Source organism: Pisolithus orientalis (assembly GCF_024613125.1).
Source record: "Pisolithus orientalis strain OTSU chromosome Unknown F5J12scaffold_49, whole genome shotgun sequence".
NCBI lineage: Eukaryota > Fungi > Basidiomycota > Agaricomycetes > Boletales > Pisolithaceae > Pisolithus > Pisolithus orientalis.
Window position 1 is genome coordinate 256,994 of NW_026260830.1, and position 13,180 is coordinate 270,173.

General features: G+C 46.2%; 3 protein-coding genes across 3 annotated transcripts; all 3 read right to left on the reverse strand.

Annotated features, from left to right (window-relative positions):
- Positions 1-9,762: 9,762 nt before the first annotated feature.
- On the reverse strand, positions 9,763-10,681 carry F5J12DRAFT_907395 (uncharacterized protein; the record flags this gene model as incomplete). The annotated part of the gene is made up of 5 exons (XM_051748931.1): positions 9,763-9,912; positions 9,962-10,124; positions 10,178-10,327; positions 10,355-10,359; positions 10,421-10,681. 5 exons carry the CDS (start codon positions 10,679-10,681, stop codon positions 9,763-9,765), a joined length of 729 nt encoding a protein of 242 aa, XP_051595752.1.
- A 142-nt stretch (positions 10,682-10,823) lies between these two features.
- On the reverse strand, positions 10,824-10,997 carry F5J12DRAFT_680360 (uncharacterized protein; the record flags this gene model as incomplete). Its single annotated transcript, XM_051740236.1, has 1 exon — positions 10,824-10,997. A coding segment is annotated over one exon (174 nt), but the record flags the coding sequence as incomplete, so codon positions are not given.
- Positions 10,998-11,645: 648 nt separating this feature from the next.
- Positions 11,646-11,834, reverse strand: F5J12DRAFT_726904 (uncharacterized protein; the record flags this gene model as incomplete). Its single annotated transcript, XM_051741758.1, has 1 exon — positions 11,646-11,834. A coding segment is annotated over one exon (189 nt), but the record flags the coding sequence as incomplete, so codon positions are not given.
- Positions 11,835-13,180: the final 1,346 nt, after the last annotated feature.

Genomic DNA, 13,180 nt, shown 5'->3' on the forward strand with positions numbered 1-13,180 from the left:
GGTGGGCCAGATGAAACTGGTAGTCAGGTTTTCATCAATGAAGGCCCAGAGAGCTTGCAGCTTGACCAGGGACAGTGAGTAGATGGTTCCTATGGGTGGTGTAGTACCCTCTTCCAATTCAATCTTAAGGTCATACTCTCAGTGTGGGGGAAGAGTAGATGCCTTGGCTTTGCTAAAGATGTCAGCAAAGTTGTGGTAGTCCTTTGGTACACTGGCCAAGTCCAGTGGAGGACTGGTAGAGGTATACCAGGCCAGGACCAGGTCCAATGGGCATAGATGAAGTTGGAATTGGGTAGATCCTTCTAGCTTGCAAGCACATACATATGCAGCTGCATTGATCAGGGTGATAGGGGGAGCTTTCAAGGGGGTGCAAGCCAGTGAGTCAACAGGTAGTACAGATGGCACAGGGCCAGGGTTGAGTTGGTCAGGCAGACTGGGTTTGGGAAGACTGGTTAAGACTGGTGTGGCAGGGGGTGTTGATGGGGTTGGCATTCCTCCTGTAGATGTCTGGAAAGTTAGACTGCTCAATACCCAATCAATCAATGGATTGTAGTGGGTGAGCCAGTCATGTCCAAGGACTATCTTACATTCAGAATCCAACAGGGCTAGAAACAGGGTTACTGGGGTGACAGCACCAGTTGCAAATTGAACTTGTTCCCTACATCCAAGGGGTGGTTTAGAATTCAACTGTCCTTGGTCACTCTTCTCCTTGCACAGACATCCTTGCCCTCACATCTGCTTCCCTCAAACATGGCTCCTCGCCCTCTTACTTCTTGAACCTTGCACCTCCAAACACAGCTCCTTCCACCCAGAACCACCACCTGGCCTCTCAAACATGCACCCTGCTTCTTGAACCCCTCACCCTCCTTGCAGATGACCCCTTTGACCCTCAATTACTCCACAGCCCCCAAGTTCCTCAAACTGAATGACCACAGAGGTAATTCTGAGCACACAAGCAAGTGAGTAATAAACCAAGTGCAGAGTGAGTCAAAGACTGCTCTTTGAGGCACAGTCTTTGCATGAAATGGTAACATGGTGTAATGCAGCACTGCAGCTGGTACAGCAGAGGTTGGCCTTTACAAGGCAGTTTGAAGACATATGTACCTAAAAAAAAAACTCCTGCTCAGTCATGTATTTACCATCCTTATATGCATATGTGCTCTTGACTCCTGCTGTCCTTAAGACAATCTAGCACATAAGAAAAGTGAAAGAAAATCGAAACTAGATGTCAGGGTGAGTAGAATCACCCGAAGACTAGTGCAACTCGGTTGAATGGGACTTTTGCTATACTGTCCTCTTCATTCTCATTTTCGCAGCCTCAGCCCTCTGCGCATGCGTGCACTCAATTCCTTGTACATCATCTGGCACTTTGTCTGGGGGCTGAGGCCCTTGCACTAAGTATTGCTGAGTGACCTCAAGTTGCCCATCTTGGTTTGTTACTTTCTCGGTCCTAGAAACACAGTGTCTTGGCATAGTATATGTTTGAAACAAAGTAAAACATGTCACCTTGGATCTGTAGATTCTCGTGTCTCTCTGATAGACTGGTCTTCGACACTGATGGGTGTTGATGCTAACGTCGCTTGAACTGAGTTGTCAGCCTTCTACCTCTAAGTCAGTTGGACGGAGCCTTGGTGCTAAGTGTCGACAAACAGTCTCAAGCCATCTGTCCTCATCAATCTCCTTGTCTTTTGCACTAGGGACACTGTACCTCAGAGTAGCATACATTCGGAGCAAAATAGAACCTATCACCTTGAATCTGTGGGCTTCCTTGCTAAGCTTCTCTTCCAGTGCAGCTACCCTTGGGGACTGGCCAGTCCAGTGAGGGGAAGTGTCGTCGGTCCACATCTTGTTGTGCTCGTTCCAGCTTTGCACATCGCTCCTGTAATAACCTGTCATGCCATGTGAGACCCCCGGTTTCTTCTTCGAGGGATTCTACTCTACGTAAACCAGCCACTGCTTCGTTTGATGCCAACCTCGAGATGCTTTCACAGTCGTGCTTCTTCTCGACCTTGAAAATCTTACCGTCTTCCTTCATCGCCTGCCCCTCACATTCCCTAACCAGTGTAGCATACCCAGCAATTCGGTCTTCACGAGAGAGACTCCATGCATGAGTCTCTTCGGTTCATTCTTCCTGGCTCCTGCTACAGCTCCATCTGGTGGTCTTCGCCTTCGGTGAACTTCGAAACTTGAAACAAAAATGAAACCCCAGGCCGTTGAGCCCAGTCAGCACATCTCCTAAGTCCTTTGCACACTGCATGTCCTCTCGTATCATTGAAGTCTGTTGTGGTAGTTGCAAACACGATCAACCTTGTCTCATGTAGTTTCGCATTGCTTTGTCGTATCTGTTGCTCACTGTTCCCAGCCTCCACACGTTCACCTCAGGCATAGCTTCCGATCTGAGTGAAGTGAACGACACCACCTTTGAACCTTCACCCCACTCATAATAAAACTGTCGGATCGTGTTGTGTTGCTTTGATTCTTCGGTCTGTCATAGATACCAGATTTCCCTACAGTAACGTAGCTGTAAGTGAAACGACACAAAGCAAAAGAGAAAGAATGAGCTGTCGAGCTCAGCGTGTGAATCTCCTATGCATCTCCTCCATTGAACATCTGCTGTTGCTTCAAATGACCATCGTTCCATGGCAGACTGTGGTGCTGATGTTCGTGCTCCTGTCATCTCCTGTAGTGGTTTGTATGTACTTTGTGCTTCTAAGCTCGATTGTCTCCACTCGTCCACAACATCTCCAACACAGAGCAAAACATCCTGGTTCCTCTGTACATCCAACCTGGGGAAGGTGTCTCCCCTTGCTAGTTGTAGGGACTCGGTTGTAGATCGTCTTGATCCAAATCTTCGTATTGTAGGTGTGTCAATGCTCGAAGATTCATTGATACTCTGTAAAAATCTGTGTTCTCTAAAACAATGAAGTTGTAAGTAAAGCACTTTGAAGAAAAAACTGAACTTGAGGCCTTTGAGCCCACTCAGCATGGCTTCGATGCTCCTCACTGAACATCCATCTTGTCACGATTCTGAACTTCAATATCGTGCTGCTACTTGTAGTGGCTCTCGCAAGTGAGCCTGTAAGGTTCCCTTGAATGCTTCTCGTTGGGCATCTCGTAGTTATTGTGGTTGTCCTGTCATGTATTGACATGTTCCTTCTTCGATGTCGTTGTCTACCCTAGAATAATGTACTTGTAAGTAAAAAGCTGTGAAACAAAAGTAAAAACCTGAGCCATCAGGCTCCATATCCATGCTCATCAGATGTCATATCCTCGATGATCGCCATGGTAGTTCGAGTCGTAGTCTTCGCTCTTGTCTTGTCATACTTCGTTCATAGTTAGCTATAGATTCTGGAATTGCAGTCGCCAGTACGTTGGTCGTGCTTCGCCACACACTCTTACTTTCCCTAGGATAGCGCAGATGTAAGTAAAATGTTTCAAATTCAAACTGAACCTTCGAGCTGTCGGGCTTGGCATCTGTGCTCCTTGTGCCTTGTTCTCATTGAATGGCAAATCATGCCTTGTGCACCTGTCAATCCACATTGAGTGCCATCGTCATCATCTCTTGTATCATGATTGCTGTTCATTGTAAATAGCTACCTTCCCTAGAATGAAGCAAGTGTGAGTACAACGTCCTGAAGTAAAAATGAAAAGTTGAGCTGTTGAGCTCATTCTGCATGATCCTGATGTCTCCCTTGTGTTGCACTCGCTCTTGTATCCTCGACAGTCATTGTTGTAGATCGAACCATAGTCATTGCACCTGTTTCATGGTATGTCTGAGTGCCTTACATTCATAGTCCTTCATAGGTCCATGCACCATGATCATGCTGCATCATAGGTATCTCTCGCTCTTCCTAGAGTAGGATAGTTGTAAGTAAAATGCTATGAATTCAAAACAAAACCTTGGGCTGTCATGCCCAGCACCCATGCTCATCATGCCTCATCTCTGCCAAACAGCAACATCAGTAAATCACTTTTGCTGGCCAGAGCTGTCCAGAGCTATCCAGCACTGGACAGATTCCCTAGGACTACCAGCTCACAAAGTGGTCTACTGATGAAGTCTTGCCTTGTGTGGCCATTGATCAGCATCAAGTGCCATCATCAATATCACTCACACTCTTCATTGTGTATATCCATTTTTCCTAGAGTAGGATGGCTGTAAGTAGACTGCTATGAAATCAAAACAAAGCCTTAAGCCATAATGCTCTGTTTCCATTGAACAGCAATTCTAGCAATGCATGGCCATTGCTCCATGTCAAGTGTTGTCATCATCATCTCTTGTATTGCACTTGTCTGCATGTCACTCGCTCTTTGTGGCATAACCCAGTTCTCCCTAGCATAGAATAGATGTAAGTAAAATGTTCCAAACTCAAAACAAACCTTTGAGCCATTGGGCACATTATCTGCACTCTTCATGCCTTGTCTCCATCAAATGGCTGTTCTAGCCTTGCATGGCCACCAATCTGCATCAAGCCTTACTGTCATCACCATTCCTTGTATTGTGATCACCTGGATGCCGGTTGCTCTTTGTCATATATAGTCATTTTCCCAGACCCTTCAGTCACATGTAATCCAGAAAGTGGGTCATCTGACATGCACATTTGGTCCTGAAAGTGGGACTAACCGACATTGGCCTATAGACCCTGATGGTGGATAGGCCAACATGTTGGAGGGAGGTTGGCCGACCTCACTGGGGGATGGACTCACACCCTGGAAGTGGTGTCGGCCGACCTCACTGGGCGATGGACCCACACCCTGGAAGTGGTGTTGGCCGACCTCACTGGGCGATGGACCCACACCCTGGAAGTGGTGTCAGCCGACCTCACTGGGGGATGGACCCACACCCTGGAAGTGGTGTCGGCCGACCTCACTGGGGGATGGACTTACACCCTGGAAGTGGTGTTGGCCAATTTCACTGGGGGATGGACACAGACCTCACCACCTGGAAGTAGGGTTGGCCAAACCCTGAAGATTCCCTTGGCATAATCAATTGCTTGTCAATTTAGATGTTACTAGAAGTATTGACTCTGATGACACTTCCAGATGGACATACCCCCTGAGACCAGTGTTGGCCAACCTCACTGGGGGGTGGCCTTACCCCCTGAATCCATGGCCATTCTTCACCTCCAGGTGATGTCAGTGATCTCACAGGGTTTGAAACTTGCAATGAGCATGGGTAGCCATATATAGGGATCCTTTTGATTCACACCATCTACAGTTTATTTATAGACCAAGACCCAGAGCTCTCTTGGTTGGTTGACAAGCTCTAGTTGATTTCTTGCTTGCCTCTTCACCCTCCTTTGCCATCTTCTGATCAACATCCCCACTGCCTCCCCTTTTTCTTTTCCTCACATCCTTTCTTGTATTCCGGGATTCCTTCATGCCACCCCCCTGGGTGGGACAGGAATCCCCTGCACTGACCCCAGTTGTTTCCTGTGCACCAATCCCTCTGCTTGAGCCACCAGAATTCTGCTGCAGTCTTGCAACTACCAGCCCTACTGCACCCATAACATCTTCCCCCTTGTGGATATCAAGACCTGAGCCTAGCAAAAAGCCCAGATTAGCAGCTTCAGGGTCATCTGATTCTATGTCCTGTGCTCTTTTGCACTCCCTCCACAACAAACCAAATCCCAGTACAATGGTAAAACCTTTCTGGGTGGATGCAAACTTTTCACTTTGCAATTGATACAGTGCCTTCCAGAAGGAATCCCCATTGCCATGCATCTCCTGGGGCAAATACTGGGCACTCCAGGCCCAAGATGCCCAGACAGGCAGGTTGACTGGTCCAGCATCAGGTTCCTGTACAAAATGTTTGTTAACCTGGTATTTGAAGAAAGTTTATCACTTACTGTCTCTGGCAAGCCATCTACAAGCTCAACAAGTTCCTGGTACCTGGGCATGATGCAAAGGGACTTTAAATATTTCACCCTGTCCCCATTGGCATGACAAGCAGGGCTGGATTCATGAGGGGTATCTTCAGATGGGGCCCTCCCAGAGTCAAGGATATCCTGGGCCCCTGATGAAGTTGCTATAGGGGTCATACTAGCCCCACCAATTTCTTCCCCTAAATCTGAGGGCTTGGCCTCCACCCAGCTTCACTGTCCTCCCCAGGGCTCATCCACTCTCTCTTTTTGGATGGGGTTTTCCTGTTCCAGGGCCTTCCCAATGGCTCATCCTCCTTTTTGCACTTGATGAATGAAACAATCACCTTATCCTCCTCCTCTTGGGAATTCCAATGATTCCAAAGCATCCACATGTCAGCCTTGGTCCATTTTGAAGGATCTTTCATCACAAATCCTTCTGGGATGGAATCGGAACTCAGATACTCCAAATGGGACTTGATAAGTAGGCCCCAGGGAACCTTGGCCTTGGGCTTCCCTGTAAACTTTGCTATGTTTCCAACTTCCATCAACAACTGTAGATGCACTTGACAATCAAGAACATACCATAGGCAGCCTGGAAGACCATTCTTGCCAAACTCTGCTGGACCTTGAGTTTCTGACCAGTCCAAGCTGGTACCTCTGGGTTTCCTTCATCATCCAAGGCTATCTCCACCTTTGGATTCTCATCATTCAAATCTTCCTCAGCTGAGTATGGAATCAACCTAGGTACACATATTACATTGATCACCAATGTTTATCACTTACCAGCTTCAGTCAAAAGATAATTGGTTAACATTTGCTCTCCCTTTAGAACCCAATCCTTGGTGGGCTCTGAAGACTCTGAGAAGGCCTTCTTCCCATCAGGGGGTTGTGTTTCAAAGCTAGGTTTCTTCATTAGCATTGGATAGACAAGGTAAAGGGGAACCTACACTGCCATCTTGATCTGAGAATCAGTAGTCTCATGAGCCAGAAACATCACTATATTTGACCCCATGGTCCTCCTGACTGTTTCAATAAAGTCTCTGGCCATGTTGGGAAAATTTTTTCTCCTGTACCTGAATTATTGCATGATTAGTATAAGACATTTGAAGTAGACCAGCACTGACAATTCATGAGTTTCTTTTGGAGCTCCCAACTTATTCCACTTGGAAGCAGCCCTCCCTGCTTCAGCCTTCTTGTCATCTGCAAGAGACTCCCACCACTGTTGGATGATTTTGGTCCTCTGACCTATGGTCTTGGGGTCCTTGGTGTCCCTCCTCTCCCTATCATAGGCATCCATGTCCTCTTTGAAGAGCTGCTGGGAGGCAGTAAAATCAGTGAAGGGTTTTCTGTAATTTCCAGCCTTGGTAGGTCTGGTCCTCTCCTCTCTGCCATCCTCATCCTCACCAGTCCCAGGCTGCTCCTTCCTCTTGTCTGTTGCAGCCAGGATGCTCTCAATGATGTGTTCCTCATCATCCTGGTCTTCAGGGTCTAGTTCTGGCAAAAACACCCTTCTGATGGCCTAAATACACTTGAGATATGTGAAACTTGATGAAAAAGATACCCTACCACTCTCAAGTTCTGGGGCAATTCCACAGATCCTGAAGATGCTTGCTGAAGGATCTGGGATTTCACATCAGCCAGGATCTGGGCCCTGAGGTCAGGATTCCCTCAGGCATCTGTGTACTGCTCCACATAGGAGGACAGCAGATCAGAGTAGACTTCAGACCAATCAGCCATGAGAGAATAAAATCAGGGGGATAATTAGCAGCACAGATGATGGAGGTTGGAAGCAAGGTGAAAATTTTTCAGCCTTTCCCAATTTAGGCAGGAGGTTGAAGTTTTTGGCCATCACTCTTTTAGGAAAGGTACCATTATGGTATGATTGTTTTGATGTATTTGCTATTCACTTTGATTCAGATACCAAGTGCAAAGCAAGGGTAATCGGAAAACTATACACATATACCCATGTTCTAAATACAACCCATTTGTTTACCTTGGAACATCAATTGGGCCTTTTTGGAAAAGTCAGTCCACAACACTATCTGCTTGTGAGCATAAGCCTTTTTCCCTGGTTCCAACAATTGTAGAGCCCTTTTCTCCCATATGTCCTTCTGGAACTCAAACCATGAGATGGCCCAAACCATCTCATGCCTCACCAATGACAATTCTTCTTTCCACCTGTCCCTTCTTGCCCTTGCTTTGAGCCAGTTGATCCTGTAAACTGCCCCACAATTTATCAGTGAGATTTTTTTGAGTAGTATTAACACTTACACTCCTCCATTAAACCCCCCTTCTCAGCATTCAGTTGACCCTGTTCACCATCCATCATCCAAAACCATGCCATTTTGCTGGTCCCCTGCCCAAACCGGTTCTCCTCTGTAACATCCTTACTCACTGCCAGGTCCTGGGGCTGAATAGCCTGATATTTTTGTCCAATCTCTTGATTGGGTTCCAACTGGAGAATGGCCTGCCTTGCCCTCTGATAACTTCTGACCTGCTTGTTTATCTGAGCCACCACTTTTTGGATGTCCTGCTTGGTTCTTGTACCTTCCCTAGTTGATTGTGCACTGCAGAAGTTCTGTCTGTATAACATTGCCTTGTGTCCAAGGTTGGTTCGGAGCTGGTCTAGACAATCATTAGCTTGCCCAATCCTGAGTTCCATTTCTTCTTTGAGGAGGTCATGAAGGCCAAGCTCCATCAGTTTGGTTGCTCCAATGGATGAGGGCATCCATATACTCATGAGCTCAGCAGGTAGCTCCTCTCCTTCTTCTGTAGCCTCCCAATCCTCATCATCTTCCCAGTACTCTCCATTGTCATCAATTTCTTCACCTTGCCCAAGGAATGCTGGATCATCCTGGGGTATGAAGACATCGTCCACCTCCAAACCTTTGAGAAATGCCTGGCTGGTGCCATGGAATTTGTCAATCCTGGCAGAAAGTCTTTTTCTTTTCTCTGAGACTTTGATTTCTTGTCTGGTAGACATGTGGCTCTGTCTAAGCTCAGATCTTAGCTGGTCCCTGCAGGTCTGGTTAGCAACCTATTGCTTCTGGAAACCACAGACCATACTGTGCATCCTCTATGCTAATTCCTTCCACAAGCCAAGCCACAGAACCATGGCTCCCTGGGGACACAGGTGGATTTTTCATGAGCTTTCACTGCACTTCACCCATGGTAGGGGCTACAGGCCATCAGACATGCCCAGGGTTTCTTAGGAACATACTGACCTTTTTCCCCTTTCAACAAATAAATGTCTAGGGAATCACCTTGATTTGCTTCTGCCTCAAGAACATCTGACTCCCATTGGGCAAGTTGGCCAGGGTCTAGAACAGCTGTCAACTGCTCATATGCCTGATTCATTTCTTCTAGGCACTTGTGTGAGGTCTTGTATTTTTTCAACAGTGCAGGAACTGAGATGTACAGGGTAAATTAACTTCTCTTTGAAGAAAAGGTCTCTCACCCATGTTGACAATTTTTTTCCAGTTAGAATCTCTCATATGGTCATCATACACTTCTTGTCTGTGGGCCTGAGTCATAGACCTTGCAGTGGGAGAGATCTTATTGAATGGAGCCCACAATGTCTCCAAAATTTCACCATCCAGATGACCAGCACCCTTGATAAAGTTGAGGCTATATCTTGGAAAGCAAGAGAGTTTGTGGGCAGCAAGATGAAACTTCCCCACAGCAGGAATGATTTCCAGGGAGGGAGGGAGATGGAGAGAGCAGCTGGATTTTACCCAACTCTGGAAGTTAATACTTCACTGGCACCCAACATCATAAATGACAAGGGCCTTTGTGATGCTTTCTGAATGATAATCAAGAGCACTGCAGATGGAGTAATCTGTGTTCATGTACCTAGCACAAAATGAGTTCCAAAGGCTTCCAGTACATCCATCAGGTCCACTCACTTTTCCCCTTTCTGAAAGTCCACCACAGAATGGGGAACAAAGCAACCATGCCGAGCACAGGCTGTGGCACCAATCCCAGTGGACTGGAGATTGGACTTGTTAATATTAGCAGCATTGATTGCCCTGTGATTGCTGCAGGTGGATCTCTACCAGTACAGTGGGTCATTTAAACTCCATGACCTTGGGACAACTCACCTCCTTGTTATCCAAAGACTGCTCAAGATGGGCCTGGTAGGGCTTTTCAGCAACCATGTAACCAGTTCCATCTGCTAATGACACATCCAACTCAGGCTTGTTCATTTTCATATGCTGAGCAGTGAAGTTGCCATCCATGACATATTGCCTCATTATGGTATCACTAAGGGGGGAGGGGAGTTAGAAATCAAAACCCTACAGATTATCACTCCATACCTGTCATATCGGGTTTTCCAATCTGGAGGTAAATTAATACCTGGTTGTGGGCAGGCAGGACAAAAGAGTGCAAGTTCTCCTTGTCTAGGATCTTGTTCTTTATCATGACCAAAGCCAAACCATTTCCTATGTTTCAAATCCCTCCACAGTCTGGAAACCCTCATCAGCTCTCAGTACCTGTCCTAATTGGAAATGAATGCATTAATAGAACCCCCTAAGAGCAAATAGTGCATGGCACTCAACTGGTATACAGTCAGGAAATGCATTGTTGGTGAACCTCTTCAGCTTCTGATAGAAACTCATAGCTGAAGTCTTGCATTCCAGGGCATCAATGAGAAAGTGATTAAGAACATCAAAGGTGAAAGCAGTCTTGGGCTTTGTTATACTGGCTGGAAAGAGTCTTTCCCTGAGTAAATCAAGGTGCCAGTCGATTGGATCTGACCCAGGGCAATTGCACCAAGAAATCTCATGAGTGAAAATTCCTTCTGTGTGCACTATGGTCATTTTTGATCTGAAGGATCTCCTGCTACCAGAGGTTAACATGGAGGCTACAGGATATGACTGCCATTGACCTGTAATTGGGAGGCCCTTCCCCAGAAGTATAGCCCAACTCCTCTGAGTCTGGATCCTGATTCTGTCTGTTTTGAGGGCAAGGATGACCCCCATGGCCAATGTGCCAAAGGAACCCAAGTGCCATCAAAGAGGTATCCTGGTAATGAGTAGCATTCCATCTTTGTACCTTGTGGAATGGAAGATTTTGATGCACTTTCACAGCACAAGGACCACACCAGGCATGCACACCAATGCAGGACATGCATCTGATACTTCCTTCTGCCTGACAGCACTGCTCACATATCCCCCCCTTAGCCAGCTGCTCTCCCTCAAGAATGACTTTGAGATATTCTGCTCTCCAAGGCAGCCATTCTCTGATGAAATCATTTTGACTCTAGGGGATAATTTAGCCAATGCAGTATCAGGCAAAACTTCCCACCTTGGTAACCCTCCTAGTATTTGGGGTATCTTCCTCATCATTCCAGTCCAAGGTAGGCATGTCAAAGGAGTCTGGGACAACATTTTGGGAGCCTATTGTCCTGGGGGTCCTTGGAGTTGAAGGTTGACTCTGAGATGGGAGGTAGAGGTGTCTAGCATCCACCTCCTTGTAGGTGTCCTTTCCTCTCTGGGTTTTAGTGACTTCAAATTTATACAAACCTCCTGCAGAGCTTTTGCCAAGGACTTTGGTTCTACGACAACGCATGATTGAGCACAGGAAGAGTCAAAAGCAAGGTTTTCAGCTGTATTGAAAATTTTTCATCCCCAAAACAACACCACACAAGTCCAGAACAAGGTTATCAAATGTATTTAAAATATTTGTACCCAAAAATTGCCACTAAAATGTGTTTTAAGTGTATCTGACAGCCAACCCAAGAATGTCCTTTTGGGTAGTCCATGCTGGTCTTGTGACCTTGAGTCAGTCATGTACTTTGTCCTTCATATAATGCACCAATGCAATTCTTTCTCCCTTCTCCCACTTTGGCACAGAATGTTGAAGGATTTTTCCTGATAGGAAAATCATGGTGCCTGGGGAATAAGCCAGTTTGACCCCCAGATCTGGAATAAGGAATTTAGCATTGTGAGAACCCAGGCTCACTAATGAATCCAGAAGGGTTGGGGTGGATGTGACATCTCAGTGAGAGGGAGTTTCCTGATTGACAATAATATCAATGTTGGTATAGACTGATGGCCAATCCAGGGATATCTCATTCTCCACCCTGCCAGCCTTGGCCAACATTGCTTGATCACCAGCCCTGGCCATATCTGGCAATGAGACCTTTGCTATATTGCTCCAGAAGTGTTCCACATAAGAAATCTTGAGCAGGCCATTCCCTATTGGCTTTCTGTTTGAGGGATGTGCTTTGATAGAGTGTATCAACCAACCTCTTTAAATTTGTCAGCCCCTACCATGGAAATCACAGCACCTGGACAAACCTCATGAGCCTGTTGGAATGTGGCAGGAGACATGGAAATCCTGCCATGTCCATACATGACTTGGTCAACAGGCTGATGCTTATGGCCATATCGTTTGTTAAGCTTGCTTTTGTCTTTTGGCTTGTTCTTGGGCTCAGTCTGAAGATTGTCTTTTATGGAAAGGAGAAGGGAATTGAGAAGTTCCTATGATATAAAAGCTGTAGTGAAGGGTTGTCAGAGAATGAAAACACTCACTATCCATGCATCTGGGACAATACCAGGCAGATACCATACTATCACCCTGCCATGCACATCCAGAACTGTGGCAGGAGCATTGATATACCCAATTTTTGGGTTTTCAAAATGGATGGTCCTGTCCTTGGCATGCACCAATGGTTCAGAAAACCTGTCTGCATCCCAATGCAACACATCTATTAAGGGTCAGACTTGGATCACTTGCAATTGTTGTGGAAATCACCTACAGGGATTGAGGATGGCATGTGTAATGACTGCTGGATGCCAGCCTAACTTCCAAAGATGTAATAGCATCTGAAGTTAGACCAGATTCCCCTTGCAATGTTGCCCTGACTTGGGTTAACTCAGCCAAGGATCGAAGTCTATTATCCAACTAAATACATAGCAAGTGTAGCATTGCCTGCTTATGGCTTACCTTGGCTTCCTGAGCTGGTGATTTGAGAAAATAGAGCTGGAAGAGATCATATGGACTGTTCCAAAGGCAGCCTTCAGCATTCCAACCACCATTGTATGCAGGGAATCATCCATGATGATGTGGGGGGTGTTGGAAAAGTCAAAGGAAAATTTTTCAACCGATGAGAAAAATAGTTAAAAATCACTCAGTACATAAGTTGGAAGTTATTCTCCACAAGGGACCTTGCTTGACTTGGGGGAAGATCCAGAATCCAGAAACCCAACTTAGTCTACTAGATATGCCATGTTTCTTGAAACATCTAGTCATGTAAGCAGGGGCCTGGAATGGTGGAATCAAACTCAGCAGCAGTTGAACTCCAAGTCAATCCA